The sequence below is a fragment of the Gracilinanus agilis genome, chromosome 5 (assembly GCF_016433145.1).
Source record: "Gracilinanus agilis isolate LMUSP501 chromosome 5, AgileGrace, whole genome shotgun sequence".
In the NCBI taxonomy this organism is placed as follows: domain Eukaryota; kingdom Metazoa; phylum Chordata; class Mammalia; order Didelphimorphia; family Didelphidae; genus Gracilinanus; species Gracilinanus agilis.
In genome coordinates this window covers 226356779-226373035 of record NC_058134.1, presented here as the reverse complement: position 1 = coordinate 226373035, position 16257 = coordinate 226356779, and the positions used below count along the sequence as shown (strand labels likewise).

At 43.4% G+C, this 16257-nt stretch overlaps 1 protein-coding gene across 1 annotated transcript in view; it reads left to right on the top strand.

Moving 5' to 3' along the window:
* STAB2 (stabilin 2) overlaps positions 1 to 16257 on the top strand; it is a 183309-nt gene that overhangs the window by 162639 nt on the left and 4413 nt on the right. The window contains exons 62-68 of the mRNA XM_044679478.1: positions 1626 to 1791; positions 2028 to 2134; positions 4285 to 4404; positions 6983 to 7123; positions 8325 to 8435; positions 9593 to 9721; positions 14011 to 14130. Of these exons, the coding sequence (XP_044535413.1) occupies positions 1626 to 1791; positions 2028 to 2134; positions 4285 to 4404; positions 6983 to 7123; positions 8325 to 8435; positions 9593 to 9721; positions 14011 to 14130 (894 nt within the window). The remainder of the gene's footprint in view (positions 1 to 1625; positions 1792 to 2027; positions 2135 to 4284; positions 4405 to 6982; positions 7124 to 8324; positions 8436 to 9592; positions 9722 to 14010; positions 14131 to 16257) is intronic.

The following is a 16257-nucleotide window of genomic DNA, read 5'->3' as shown; positions in this document are numbered from 1 at the left end:
AGTGGTAGAGGGAGCTCTCCGTGAGGCACTTCCTCTATCCATACAAGTCAGCACCTTCTCAGAAAATTATAGTCTTAGAGAGTTACTTAGAACCTAGAGGTTGAGTGACTTGCCCAGAGTCACACAGGCAATGTATAAGAAGCGGGACGTGAATGTCTAAATCTAGAGAAAAGAGGAAGGAGGGAAGATCTACTAGATCTCTCCAAAGCCAGCTCTTCTCATTCTGGTCCCCAACTCATATGGACAAGTAAGTAGCAGAATAAGGATTTTTTTTAAATTTTATTTTTTTCTCTTTAATTTTACTTTTCATTTTAAAATTTTGACTTGCAAATTCTCTCCCTCCCTCTTGAGAAGGCAAACAATATAATATCAATTATACAAGTGAAGTCATGCCAAACATATTTGCTTATTAACCATGTTGGAAAAAAAAGCCTATTTCAGTCTGCACTCAGTCATCAGTTCTCTCTCTGGAGCTAAATAACATTTTTCATCATGGGCCCTTTGGAGTTCTCTTAGATCACTGTATTGAGTTCAGTAACCATGTCTTTTACATTTGAATATCATAGAACTTGAATTTGAACCCAGCTCTCCGGGCACTAAAGCCTGCACACTCTATCAAACTACCGTAAGAGAGGGAAGGGTGCCCTGCTCATAGTATGGAGGAGGCAGCACAGTTTTTCTCCCCAGAGTGGGGACTAGGATTTCATTTTAATGACAAAGAAGTTAAAGGTTTTCCTTCCTTTTTTCCTTTCTTCCTTTTCTTCTTTCCTTCATTCTTTTCTTCTTTTTCTTTTTATCTTTCCTTTCTTCCTTTTGTCCTTTCTTCTTTCTAATCTTTCTTTTGAGGCTTCTCTCTGTCTTGCCCAGGCTAGAAGTGCATCAGTCACTCATGGGCTGAATCAGAAGCCTTAACCTGGTTCGATTCCCCCCCCCCCGGGCCAGCCTACCCCTTCTTTGGTGGCCCCAACTTCTGGGGGTTCCCCATACCTTTGTAGACCCCTCACCTGCAGAGCCTGCTACAGCCCGGCGCTCTGAGCTTAGGCAATCCACCAGTCTCCCTCCCAAGGGCAAGGATCACAGGCATGCAGCCAGCCCAAGTTGGGCATTTCAAAGTCCACGGTGAAGACCTATTCTCGCCGTGTTAGCTGTTGTCCAAAAACTCAATCAGGCATGGCCACGACTGAGCCCTTGGTAAACACTGTTTGCAGAAAGGAGGAGTTGAAATTCTCGTGCCTGGTGGGAAGATGCCAGAGGGATGAGTCAACAAGCAAACTGCTCTGCTTGGATAAACAGGACAGATTTCTGCTACCTAGTTATTCTAACTTTGTCAGCGTGGATTGCAAATAATACACTGTCTGGCTGCCCTCAAATCTACCACCATCTGGCAGCCAAAAGATAGGACTGCCTGACCTCTGAGTTCCTTGAGAACCAGAATGGTTTCCTCCTTTGTATTTGCATCCCTAGCCCCTGGCTCAGTACCTGGGTACACCGTAGGCATCAAATCAATGTTTGTTGGTTGATTGATTTGATTGGGATATAGTGGGGACAAGGGGGAGGTCCTTGAATTCGTTTCCATCCCATGAGGAATCCCACTCCTGACACGGTCATGTCTCCATCTTTTGTAGGCCAAGTACCATCTCTGTTCAGCAGGTTGGCTCAATGATGGGAGAGTGGCCTATCCCACTGCTTATTCCTCCCAGAACTGTGGCTCGGGCTTTGTCGGCATCGTGGACTATGGGCCCAGGCCCAACAAGAGCGAGCTCTGGGATGTCTTCTGTTACCGCGTGAAGGGTAAGGACAGCAGTCGGATCTCAAGTTAAAGGACCCAAAGGCTGTTGAGCTATTCTCAGGCAGGCTGGCCATCCTCCCAAGACCGTCAAGGACACCTCAGACATTCGGACCGGAGGAAGGGCGGGCAGCTGCGCACTTCTCTGGCCTGGGAAGGCAGCAGGAGCGGGTAGAGCCGTCTCGGGCAGGGAAACAGCTTCCCGGCTACTCTCTGAGAACTTTGTACTTGTGATCTCCAGATGTGAATTGTACGTGCAAGGTGGGCTACGTGGGAGACGGCTTCGCCTGTAGCGGCAACCTCCTGCAGGTTCTGATGTCCTTCCCTTCCCTGGCAAATTTCCTGTCCGTAAGTATTAGGAACAGCGATCTCTGGCTCCTTTCCCTGGTCCTACAGCCTTTCTTTGTACCCCCAGGGCTTCACGCAGTACTTGGCCCATAGATGCTTGTCGGCTAACCGGTGCACCCTGATCCCTTGGTGAAACAACAGCCTGTCCCTAAGGACACTGACCCCCGGCACCCCCACTGCTCAGGTCACTAGCAAGCCATAAACGGGGTTGAAATGCCCCCAGATCAGATTCACTCTTGTAGAGTGTATCTGAATCCACTGCTTAGCACAGCATCTCTCATGGAATCAATGATGAATTGATGATTGTTGACCAAGTCCACTGAATCACGGGCTTCTGGACACCCCACCCCGGTTTCTGGTTTAGGGAGAAATTGAGCAGAAGGCCATGGGGTGATCTAGGGCGGGGATAACATGACAGCATCGAGACAGGAAGAGGCAAGAGTTCAGAGGACCAGAGTCAAGGCAACAACAAACCCAGCAAGCCCAGATTAGGAGAGCAAAGGCACTTTTGTCCAAAGCCTGATGGAGTCCTTCTTCCTGATCTCAATTGGTGTTAGCCGTAATACGACGACTAATAAATATTCACCCAGTCAGAAATGCCATCTCCTCAGGAGCCATGCTTATGCCAGAATTTTGTATCTCCTTCATATCTTGAAAAGGAGCAGAAAGAACAGAAAAAATGCTGGAAGACCCAAGTTCAGATCCTGCTCTATCATTTACTCCCTACCTGTGATCTTTGTCAACCAATAAGCATTTACTAAGTACCTGATTGCCTTCAATTTCCTCATCTCTAAAATGAAAGTGTGGGGGTAGCCAGGTGGCTCAGTGAATTGAGAGCCAGGCCTAGAGATGGAAGGTCCTGGGTTCAAATCTGGATTCAGATGCTCTCTAGCTTTGTGACCCTGGGCAAGTCACTTAACCCCAATTGCTGAACCCTTGCCACTCTTCTGCCTGGGAACCAATACACAGTATTAATTCTAAGGCAGAAGGTAAGGATTTTAATAATAACAATAATAATGATGATAATAATAATAATAATATGAAAGTGTTAGATTGGAAGACCACTTTAAATTCTTTTTTTTTACCCTTGTAATTCAGTGTATTGTCTCATAGGTGGAAGATTGGTAAGGGTGGGCAATGGGGGTCAAGTGACTTGCCCAGGGTCACACAGCTGGGAAGTGGCTGAGGCCGGGTTTGACACTTTAAATTCTTGATGACATTCAAGATGCTACCAGAGTAGAAATCCTGTAGGTTAGTTTCTGGTTGAGTAGAATTTGACAAACATAAAAGTAGTTGGAAAAATAAAAGGTAAAAATAAAAAATTATCTTAAAAAGATAAAAGTATTTGGAAAATGAGCTAGCCTTGGAGCCGGGGGAGGGAGGTGTCACAGTTCAAGCCCTGCATCTGGAATGTAAACCAGTTGAGTAACCTTGGGCAAGTCACTTAAGCTCAGGCAATGCCTTGGGGTAAGCGGCTCATTTGTGTTGGCAGAGGTAGTTGCCTCATCTAGGAGAATCCTAAATTATGATAGCAAAAGTCCAAATGGGATAGGACAGGGATGGAAGACAGCTGACCTGGAGTCAGAAAGACCTGGGTTCCCCAGATATTCCTCTACAGGGCATATAGCCCAGGGGAGGTCACTGAGAAGAAGAAAATCCCCATAGCCACTAAAATATTGATAGCAACACTTTTTGGTAGTAGCACAAAACCAGAAACAAAACAGATACCCATCAATGGGGAAGTAGCTAAACAAATTGTAGTAATTTAGTAATAAACAGGATATTATTTTTCTGTAAGAAAGAGCTAATGCAATGGATACAGAAAAGCATGGAAAGATTTATATGATCTGATTGTGTGAAGTAAGCAAAGAAAGAAAAGACCTTCCCTCAATTTCACTCCCTACATTCATTAGCTGTGTGCCTATGAGCAAATACCTTAACCTTTCTGATTCTCTAGCAACTCTGCAAGACTGTTATGGACAAGTGGCCATTCCATACTGCTTCTCGTCCAAGGTAGGATAGCCAATCTCAATGGCTACCATCGCTGATAATCCAAGCCAAGGGAACACGTCTAGCCTTCCACACATCCCAAACTGCCTCAGGCCAGAGGCATTTTGGCCAACCCAAACTATTCCATCTCTTCCCCCCAGGAAGTTCTGGTATATTCCAATAGCTCGTCCAGAGGCAAAGCATTCCTGAAACACCTGACCGACCTGTCAATCCAAGGTACCCTCTTTGTGCCGAACAATGATGGACTCTGGGAAAATAAGGTGAGTTCCCAGCACCTTTTCACCTGAGTCACTGGATTCTGTAGCTTCAATCTTGAGGACAGCTAGGTGACATAGTGGATAAAGTGCTGGGCCTGGAGTCAGGAAGATTCAACTTCCAGAGTTCAAATCTGTTCCCAGGCACTGACTAGCTGTATGGCCCTGGGCAAGTGACTTAACCCTATTGGCCTCAGTTTCCTTATCTGTAAAAGAAGCTGGAGAAGGAAATGGCACACTGCTCCAGTACCTATGCCAAGAAAACCCCAAATGGGGTCATGAAAAGAGTCAAACAAGAATGAACAACAACTAAACAACAAATCTTAATATGTCTTGCGTGTAAGACAATGTAGAAAAGTCTAACTATTCCTGCTAATGGGAGAGGACAATAGAATCAAGGTTTATAAATGTTGTTTGGCCAGTGAAGGGACCTCCTAGGCTATTTGATCAAACACCTTTATTTTAAAAATAAGGAAAACGAGCACCAAGGATGGATGATAGGATTATACGTAAATTTAAGATGAGACTCAGAGGCCATCAAATCCAGAGGTTCTTAATCTGGGGTCCATAGATTTCAGGGGGGTCCATGAATTTAGATGGGAAAAAGTATATTTTTATTTTCACTAAACTTTGGGTGAAATTTTGCATTTTCTCCAATTATTGAATTGTTATTATAATTTGATTGTGGAATTTATTATTAAATTATATTGGATTATGGAATGATATTATGGAATTTATTATGATTATACTCATTAGTTATTCTATGGACTCTTGTCCATAGGCTTCACCAGACCACCAGAGGAGTCCAGGGCCCCAAAAAGTCAACAATCTTTAATCTCATCTAGTCTTTTCACTTTATAAATTTATATATGATCCTTGCTAGCCATCCTTATTCCATAATGATGGACTCTGGGAAAACATGGTTAGTTCCCACATCTTTTTCACCCAAGTCATGTTATTCTGATATTTTAATCCTGAGGTTATCTCACATATAAGATCAAACTACTCTTTCTAGTAATATGAGACGGTAATTGAGTCACAGATTTATAAATATCCAATGTCATCAGATTGGGTTAAAGATGAGATTTGAACCCAGGCCCCATAACTCCAGAGAGAGTATTCTTTCCAATTTATCACGTTTTGCTTATTTCTAACAAGCCTAAAGTCTCCCAAAAATCTTCACCCATTCCCAGTATTGGCATAAAGGAGAAAACACGAGAGCCCAGAGAATTTTTCTCCCAGTCCTTCAAGAGGTGTCACCTAGCCAAAAGAGAGCAAAGTGATTTAGGTATTTGTGAGCTCTCCTACCTAACTGGTGAAGGAAGAATTTCTCTGATGCTGAATCTTCTTATTACCTCAGTGACGTGTACGTTTTCCCTCATAGTTCAATCTATATAGCTGACTTAGTTTACCTATAACATTTGTTTAACGAAGTTCATTTTCTTAGGGAATTTGAGATTATAACTGTTCAACTCAATTTCGTCCAACTTTTATGGCATTGAAGGAAGCACGGGATTGTGGCTCCATCCGCTATTTAACTTTAATGGCCTAAGAGAAATGTACCAGAGTGCAATATAAGGGCAGCTAGGTAGCACAGTGGAGAGAGTGCCAGACCTAGAGAGGGGGAGATCCTGGGTTCAAATCTGGACTCAGATGCTTTCTAGCTTTATGACCCTGGGCAAGTCATTTATACCCCAATTGCCTAGCTTTTATCACTCTTCTGCCTGACAGAAGATAAGGATTTTTTAGAGTACAATACATTAAAAATTATTTCTTTGTTACTGACATAATTTTGCCTAAGAAAAGCCTCATTAGACTCCTAAACAAGGTTTAAATGTTCTGTGAGGCCTGAAATTGTACTTTTTTTTAACCCTTACCTTACACCTTAGAATCACTACCATGTATTGGTTCCAAGGCAGAAGAGTGGTAAGGGTAGGCAATGGGGCTCAAGTGACTTGCCCAGGGTCACCCAGCTAGGGAAGTGGCCGAGTCCAGATTTGAACCCAGGACCTCCCATTTCTAGGCCTGGCTCTCAATCCACTAAGCCACCTAGCTAACTATTCTTAAACATAATAATTAAACCTAGGTTTTTACCTTTATAATTTCTGCTTTGTGGTTAATATGTATTTGATATAGTTTGATATAGTTAATATATATTTGATAGTAGTTACCTACTCAGAGAAGAGATATTTCTCCCATAACAGTCACAAAGACCTGAATTCAAATCCCATTCCTAGCACTCACTAGCTATGTGTGAAGCCAGGGGCAGATCTGAAGTCAGGATGAGTTCAAATTTGGTCTCAGACACTTACTAGCTATATGACCCTGGGCAAGTCACTTTACCCTGTTTGCCTCAGTTTCTTCACATGTAAAATGAGCTGGAGAAGGAAATGGCAAACCACTTCAGTATCTTTGCTAAGAAATCCCCAAATAGGGTCACAAAGAATCAGACGGGACTGATATGACTGAACAACAACAAAAAAGACTTTATTGTGGACTTGTTGCTTTATTATCCTTTCCACTAAAGAAAAAGAAGCCACTTTTGTTATTGATACCATTCTTGTATTCTACCTTGTTTTTCCAGACCCTTTCTGGAAGAGACATCGAACACCACCTCTCCAATTCCAGTACTTTATTTTATGAAGATTTGGCCAATGGCACCACCCTCCAGACCCGGCTAGGGGGCCAACTACTCATTACCTATGGACAGGACACACACCACACAGTAAGTCAAGAAAGAAGTTTATGCTTTCCTGTTTATAAGGCATATTCTTTCACTCATTTTTTCAGAAGTATTTCTTTTTTTTATCCTTACCTTCTGCTTTAGAATTGATACTAACTATGAGTTCCTAGGCAGAAGAGTGATAAAAGCTAGGCAATTGGGGTATAAATGACTTGCCCAGGGTCATAAAGCTAGAAAATATCTGAGGTCAGATTTGAACCTTGAACCTCCCATTTCCAGGCCTGGTGCTTTATCCACTGAGTCATCTAGCTATCCTCTTTATATTATTTGTACATGATTATTTGCATATTATCTCCCCCATTAGACTGTGAATTCCTTGAGGGCAATCAATCTTTATTAGGTACCTACTATGTGCCAAGATGTACTGGGAATACAAAAAGAGGCAAAAGACAGTCCCCTGTCCTCAAGGAGCTTATAATCTAAGGAGAGAGGCAAGGAAACAACTATGTATAAACAATCTATATCCATGATAAGTAGCAAATAATTAATAGAGGGAAGGCACCAAAATGAAGAGGGAATTAAGGAAAATTTCCTGTAGAATCTGGAATGTAAAGGAAGCCAGGAGGCAGAAATGAGGGAGGAGAATGATGGACATGAAGGACAGCCAGAGAAAATGCCTGGAGCTAAGAGATGGAGGATCTTGTTCATGGAACAGCCAGGAAGCCAGTGGCACTGGATCAAAGAGTGTCACTTATTGAGGAGTAAGTTATAAGATGATGGAAAGGTAGGAGAGCGTTTGGTTATAAAGAGAGAAAAATGGGATTTTTGTATCTGATCCTCAAGGCATCTGGGAGCCACTGGAATTTCTTGAGTGTCACACTAAGGGATTAAATGTTCTCTAAGGACCCTTCAAAGTCTAACAGTGTATGAATCTAAGTAATTTTTTCAAACAGAGGTCTCCAATTCTAATCTACTCTGTAACCAAAATCAGGACAAGTATGAGGGCTCAGAACACAAAGAAAGCTGGGCAGTCCCTTCAATTAACAAGCATTCACTAAGCACCTACTAGTTGCCAGGCACTGTCCAAAGTGCTGAAGATACAAAGGAAAAAACAACCTTGTCCCTGCTCTCCAGGATATTACAACCTACCCTTGCTCCAAGCACTGACAATATTAATGATATAGACTTATTTGAGAAGAAAAACTTATGGTCAACACAAATTTCTCTTCCCTTTTTTTCTTAGAATGAAACCAGACTCGTTGATGGACAAGTTATCCTCCAGTGGGATATTATTGCTTCCAATGGAATAATCCACATAATTTCAGGGCCTTTGAAAGCACCTCCAGTACCAATTGTAAGTATCTTTTCCCCCTGCTATGAGGTCCACTCTCAGTAAACCTTCCTTTCTCCTAAAGCCTCTTCTACACTATTTCCCTGCCCTAAAAAAGAACCAGACTCTCTTATTTAAAAAAAAAAACTAGTTTTGTCAAAAAAGAGGGTTCTATTGGATAGGAAGTACATCTAATTGGTAAGTGCATCGTGTGACCACAGAAAAGAGAATCATTAAATGTTGTGCAAACAAAGGTAGGAAGGACTGAATTTATAATCAGAAATTTATAATCAGCTCTACCACTCACCTGTGCCAAAACACTTAACCCTTTATGGCAGGGGTCGGCAACCTTTTTGGCCGTGAGAGCAATAAACGCCACATTTTTTAAAATGTAATTTCATGAGAGCCATACAGTGCTCACAGTGCCGCTCCTGTAACAGCGCCTGAAAAAAAATGGACTTTATGGCTCCTGCAGAAAGAGCCATACGTTGCCGATCCCTGCTTTATGGCCTCAGTTTTCCCATCTGTAAAATAAGGAAATGAACTAGATGACTTCTAGGACTGATTCTAGGCTTACATTTCTGGATCTGCCTTCTTCCTCAAAGCTTCAGGAAATAATGGTCAATATTTATATAGTTCTTCAGTTGTGTGACCTTGGGCAAGTCACTTAACTCCCACTGCCTAGCCCTTACCACTCTTCTACTTTGATACTAATACACAAAACTGATTCTAAGAAGAGTTTTAAACAGTATATATAGTTCTTTAAAGACAGCACAGAACTTTACATTTTAATCCTCCCAATAAAGCTCCTGAGGGACATGTTCTTAGCATACCATTTTACATATGAGGAACCTGAGGCTAAGAGAGATAATATAATGTGCCCTGGGTCACACAGCTACTAAATGTAAAAGGCTGGATTTGAACTCAGGGCTTCCTGATTCCAGACTGAACACTCTATCCCTGATACCATGTTGCCTCTAAGGACAACCCAACACCAGATCCCTAAGGAGCATGAGATTCATATCCCCCCCTCCCCAGCACATCAGGAGAAAAGATCAGAAGGTGGAATTGAAACTGAGCCCACAACAAAGGGCCTTCCACATCACTAAGACCCCTTAGGTCAGAGTCCCAACGTGGGGAACTACAGCCCCCTTGCTCACACATACTCTTCTTGTGCTTAGGTTTCGGCTCATGCTGGCTTGGGAGCAGGAGTATTCTTCACCATTATTCTGGTCATCGGGGCCATCGCATTAGCCGTGTATTCTTACTTCAGAATAAATCGGAGGACAATTGGCTTCCAGCATTTTGAGGTAAGAAAAAATTTTAATGGGCTCTCGGTGGCTTCCTTAACTAGGTCATGGAGATACGTGCCAACATACAGGTCTTGACCTCTTGGGAAGAAACAGGAGCAGCAAAAATATCTTCACTGCAGTGGTCGAGAGGAGGGAGTATCTCCAAGCTCTGAGGCACCTCTTGCTCCTTGGTCATGGCACTTTGGTCCCTGATTGGTGCACGGTGGCACCCCCTACCTAGATCACCTTCCATAGTCAAACAAGGTTTCACCGACTTCAATTTCTCCCCTGTAAAAGGAAGGCGTTGGGCTCTGAACAACAGTGAGGCTGTGAGAGTGAGAAAAAGGAGTTAACATTTAGTCCTAATCATGTTCTTGCTACTTAGAACTGGCATCGGAATCAGGATTCCTCACCCAGATAAGAGAACCATTTCATGGAAGTACCAACGTTGTCCAAAACCCAAGTTCCCAAAGGGCAGTGTGTTGCCAAAGTCCATTCTAAACCTTTGGATACTGCAACGGGGGGCCATAGTGTACGGAGCACCGGGAAGACTCAACTTCCTGGGTTCAAATCTAACCTCAAACACTTCCTAGCTATGATTCTGCACATATTAGATTACCTGCTTAGATAGATAAATAGATAGATAGATGGATGTGTGTTTGTGTATGTGTATGTGTACACACGTACACACACACAATTATCTTCAAAACCTGTTTGCCTCAGTTTCTTCATCTGTAACATAAGCTGGAAAAGGAAATGGTAAACCACTCTGGTATCTTTGCCAAGAAAACCCCAAATGGGGTCATGAAGAGTCATACATGAATGAAAAAATGACTGAACAACAACAAAAATCCAAATCCCTTTGGATGGTATGGGCAAAGTTGCCATTGGAGGAAGCCTTTTTCTATTCAAATTAATACTCAAAGGGAATCCTGGACATCTTTTTTTTTTTTTTTTGTAAACCTTTCCTTCTATCTTAGAATCACTACTGAGTATCAGTTCTACCTTAGAAGAGTATTAAGGGCTAGGGAACTGGGATTAAGTACTTCAACCAGGGTCACAGAGCTAGGAAGTGCCTGAGGCCACATTTGAACACAAAACCTCCTGTCTCCAGGGCTGGCCCTCTAGCCACAGAGCAACCTAGCCTCCCCAAAGACTGGAGGTTTTAAACAAGAAAGGAGAAGTAGCTACTGCTTTTTAATTAGGGACACAGTAAAGAGATAACATGTGAATATGCATGCATAATAGTAACAGTCTTATTATCCAAAGCTCTCAGAAAGTCTAGCTTTAGAGTCAGAGGACTTGAATTCAAATCCTTCCTCTGTTGCTATTCCATATTACTCTAAGCAAGCTAATTAACCTCTCTGGGTCTCAGATTCCTCTTCTGTAAAAATGATGGAATTGGGCTAGATAAAGAACTTCTCACACCCCTTCTAGTTAAAATCTCTTGCCACAGATTTCCTGAGTTGCCTCCATTCTTTTTTTATTCTCTCTTCCTCTCCCCTCCACCCCGCCCATGGTATTTGGGAATGTAGATACCTGCTCCTCTCCATCTCTTCCTCTTTATTTTTTCATTACTCTTCTCTCTCTGGCTAAGAATAGTGTCTGTGTGTCATCCAGGGAGCTACCAATCTCAGCAGGATACCACTTAGCGTATATAGCCTCAAGTCTTGGTGTTTGAAAATTGGGATTTGAGAAAAGGTAAAATCTCACTCAATCCTCATCATAAGAATGGGTTTTCAGAGTTCTGTATTGCAAGATAAATCCTCTCAACAAAGAAATTCATTCTCTCTCTCTCTCTCTCTCTCTCTCTCTCTCTCTCTCTCTCTCTCATATATCTATATTCTAAAAACTCCAAATCTGGTTTCTAAATTGGGGAGCATCCCCTTAATAGAAGTCTTCATGGCAGCAGGGGAAGACATTGGATTTATTCCCAGAACACCATCCACTCTGCCTCTGAGTAAGCAGTGAGACCTTAGGCAAGTCACTTCAGCTCCATGATTGATTCTCCATTTTAGTAAAAAAGGAAAAGAAAATACCATCTGAGTTTACCCCTGATGATCTTTAAAGTCCTCTCCAGCTCTAAATCTATGAGCTTACAAGATTCTGAGAATTGGGTAGGTCCCAGCCCCACCCCAACACAACCTAACCAGTTAGCATTGATCTGGGTGTACCTGTCAGAGGCTGAGAAAAGGAAGAATCAGCCTGACAAAGGGAAAATTCCTCCATCCAGACCCTCTGTAAATAGATAAAGCATATTCTAGAGCATCTACCTCAGATTCAGTTCCCCAACAGTTCTCATCCAGGAGAGGTTGCCTGGCTACAGCCCTTGCCAAGTCATCTCAAAGGAAAGTGACCCTGGTTCAGCAGTGTGGATGGGTCGAGCATCTTTTCCCTCCTGAGGGCCTGCCCAGTCACCAGCAGCTGTCATTCAGATTTCAAGAAAAAGTGTCCAAAGCGGCTGGACTGGGCACCTGAGTCAGCTGGTGACTCACCGGGGCCAAAAGGCCGCCAAGTTAGCATCCCCTACTTTTTCTTTGTTAATCTGGCAAACCATGATGATTCTAATTACCACCCCCAAAGTTTAGAGGTGCAATTGTGTGTTCACTAGGGAGATAAGAGAATTGGGGAGGGGGAAAGAAAAGAACTACACTGGCGTGAGATGAATGTGGTGTTCTAGAGTCATAGGATCTGGATTCAGATTCAACTCTGATATTACATGAGGGGCCGTGTATGGCAGCCGCTGGTGAAGGCTGGGAGATTACCAAGTTAGCAAGTTTTAAATGTGCTAAGTCAATCAGGTATTGGACCCAGAGCTAGGAAGACCTGAGTTCAAATCTGACCTCAGACCCTAGCTGTGTGGCCTTGGGTAAGTTACTTAACCTCTGTTTACCTCAGTTTCTTCAACTGTAAAGAGGGCATAATAATGGCACTTAGCTCCCAGGGATACTGTGAGGACCTGAGGGGATGATATTTGTAAAGAGCTTAGCACGGAGCCTGGCACAAAGTAAGCACTTTATAAATGTCATTGTTATTACTGTCCAAACTAGGTCTAGTAGCAATACGGTGATCCCTCAAAAGCAGAGGGCCACCAGGCTGCTGAAAGAGGGTCAAACTGGTCTAAATAGGAAATAGGCAAAGTTTCTTGTGTTGTTCATGAGAAGAATAAGTCTTGGGAACAACTTCTGAACCTAGAGCTTGGGCAAGGTAGGAAGACTCAGTCTTAAAAACAAACCCCATCCCCTCAAAAAAAAAATCCTTTGCTACGTGTATGACCTTAAGCAAGTCATTTAACTAACCCCTCGAGGTCTCGGCTTCCTGATCTATAAAATAAGAGGCTTCAAAGAGATGGCCTCTGAGGTCCAGCTCTGCTTATATGATCCCTGAAGCTAGATTGTCCTGTTCTACTTTTTCAGGGGTGGGGCTTGGTACAACTGGTACTATTTACCCTACTGCCCGTCCCTAGGTAGCTTTCTATCCTGCCATCTCCCTGTCATTGGGCTCTCCTTCCCCTCTCATCCCTGGGTTCCAACCAACCCTCTCTTAAAAAGAGGTCAAGGGTTGGAATTTTCAAGTCTTCTGCTCAGTCAGTGGAAAAGACAATTGGTTTCCATGGTGTTTCTCAGTTTTCACAGTAACTGAGCTCACTTCTAGCAACCATTTTCCTGAAAACCAGGCTGGCTGTAGCAATTGGAGTCAGATGTGACCATTTGCTCCCTTTGTCCTGAGTTCAAACTAGGGCAGGATGACCAGAGCTTTGCCTCAGGTCACCAAACTTCAGAGGGTGGCAAAAACTTAGACCACAGTAAGAAGCCCCATCCAACCTGTTCCTCCTTAGGTAAGCAGCCTGTACAGCACTGACCTGCCAGTGCCCCCAGATCTCTGTCTCCCATCCTTCGTTGCCCAGAGATAAAAACAGTTGGTTGGAGAGCACGTTTAGCATTTCTGGCTGGAGGCACCATTTCACCTCACTACCCCAGGATATGAAAACGTGGTCATTTCAGCTCTGTTCAGTCTGCCCTTCAGGTCCTCAGATGGAAGGGTTCCTTTAGCTTCAAAGCACCAAGAGATCTGTTAGCACAGAGAAATGAGAAAATCTGCCTATTAAAAAAGCCCTTGCCTCCCCACTTAGGGCACTTGCTGGCCCTTTCTTCTTTCCTTTCATTCTTTTAATTAGGAATCAGAGAAAGGGGGGTGGGGGCATAACTGGCTTGCTTTGATGATGATCCCAAAGCCCAGATGTCTGATTCCCCGCCTCCCTAAGAATCCTGGACCTCACTGAGTCTGACTGTATGTATTATATGCAGCCAGAAGAGGATATAGATGTCACATCCCTCGGCAAACAGCCTGCCTCAAATATCTCCAATCCTATGTACGAGAGCGCGAACACACCACCACCTCCAGAACCTGCCTACGACCCTTTTTCGGTGAGTTGGCATCCTTCTGGGGAACCAGGCACAAGCCAAGTCCAAAAGCTAAGCATTTCACCGGGAAATGCTCATTTCCCCACATGCCTGGGGCAGCAATTAGAACTCTCCCCACCGCAGCCTTACACATGGTCTCTGGTTAGGTCAGCAAAGCTTTCAGCCTGCCAGGGGTAATAGGAAAGAATGGCAAGAGGCTGTGACTCAGAACTGCATGACTAGAGCCGGCTGCCAGACCCGAGCGTAGCAGCCCTGTGACCTTGGGGGGCCCTTCCCCTCTCTCAGCACTTCCACAGCCTAGAGAAATGGGCTGGGGGTGATTTCTGGAACACAGAGAACTCCCAGATCAGGAAATCCCCTCTACCAATGCTGATGGGCATCTGTTTTGCAACTTGGAAGTTTAGAGAGTGACCTAGAGCGCTGCCACGTACAATAATGTACCCAAGGGTTACACAGGTGGTATGGGCCAGAGGGAGGATGGGAAGCTGGGTGTTTCTCACTTTGAGGTTCCTGCTACCTTCTCTATTTTCATAGACTTCAAACTGGAAAGGGCTTCCAAGGTCATCTAGTCAAACTTATTCACTTTACAGATGAGGAAACTGAGGCCACCACGTTTAAGGGAAGATTTGCCTTAGGTCACAGAGCTGGAGCTTAAAACCACATCTGAACCAAGTGCAATGTGCTATTTTGATTTAAAAGTGTTTCTTCAACGATCAAGCATTTATTTTCTTTCTCTGTCCCCTTCACCCCACACTAAGAAAGGAAAACAGAATCTTTGTCATCAGAAAGTATAAGAAGGTTGGACATAGATGATGCTTGTAACTCTTTCCAGCTCTAACATGCATTGAGAAGATCAAATGAGACGCTGTATAAAGTGCAACCTCAGTTCCAATGAGTACTATATGACTGATTTAATGTGAATTACTTATGTACTAATGATCAAAGCCATCCTATACAAAAGCACCTGAGACCATTCTAAATAATTAAATTATATGCATTTGTTCTATAAATTATATATATTATATCATTATATATAAATTATATTAAAAATTATAGTTTCAGAGTGTCAGCAGGACAGCTAGGTAGCACCATGGATGGAGCACTGGGCCTGGAATCAGAAAGACCTGTGTTCAAATCCTGCCTCAGACACATTAAGTATGTGGCTCTGGGCAAGTTACTTAACCCTTCTTGCCTCAATTTCCTCATCTGTCAAATGGATTGGAGTAGACGATGGCAAGCTACTCCAGTATCTTTGCCAAAAAAACAAAAATTCAAAACGTGGTCACGAAAGAGTTGGACACAACTAAACAACACAACAAAAACTTACTAGCTATATGACTCTGGGCAAGTCACTTAACCCTCTTTGCCTTGGTTTCCTCATCTGTCAAATGAACTGGAGTAGACAATGACAAACCACAACAGTATCTTTGCCAAGAAAACCCCAAATGGGATCACAAAGAGTCAGACACAGTTAAAATGCCTCGACAATATGTTTATGGTTTAGAGCATCGCTGTGGTATCAAGTTAGGAGCACTGACTTCAGGTCCCACCTCTGACATCCACTGACTATGTGACCCTGGGAAAGTCACTGAACTTTTTAGTGCTCACCTCCCCCTCCAAAATTCTCTAAGATTTAGGTTGCTGAGCAGTTGACTAATTGCATTGGTAGAGATGATCTCCTCTTTCCCTACACTGATGACATTACAGCTCTAAACAACACCCCCAAAAAGGGACAGTTTACAAAATACCTTCCTTAGGGGCAGCTGGGTGGCTCAGTGGACAGAAAGCCAGACATCTAGATTCAGAAGAACTTGGATACAAATCTGGTCTCAGACCCTTCCTAGCTGTGTGACCCTGGGCAAGTCACTTAATTCCAACTGCCTAGCCCTTACCCTTCTGACTCTGAACTGTTACCAGAGCAGAAGGTAAGGGTTTAAAAAAATACAGCAAGCGAGAGAAATAGACTCAAAGCCTCTCTCCACCAACTTCACCAAACCTTCTCGAACGTCCGCCTTTCTTTGTCCCTCTCCCCCTGCCAGCATGACATGAGAGAGAGCAAGAGCAAGAGCGAGAGAGAGAGAGAGAGAGAGAGAGAGAGAGAGAGAGAGAGAGAGAGAGAGAGCAAGAGCA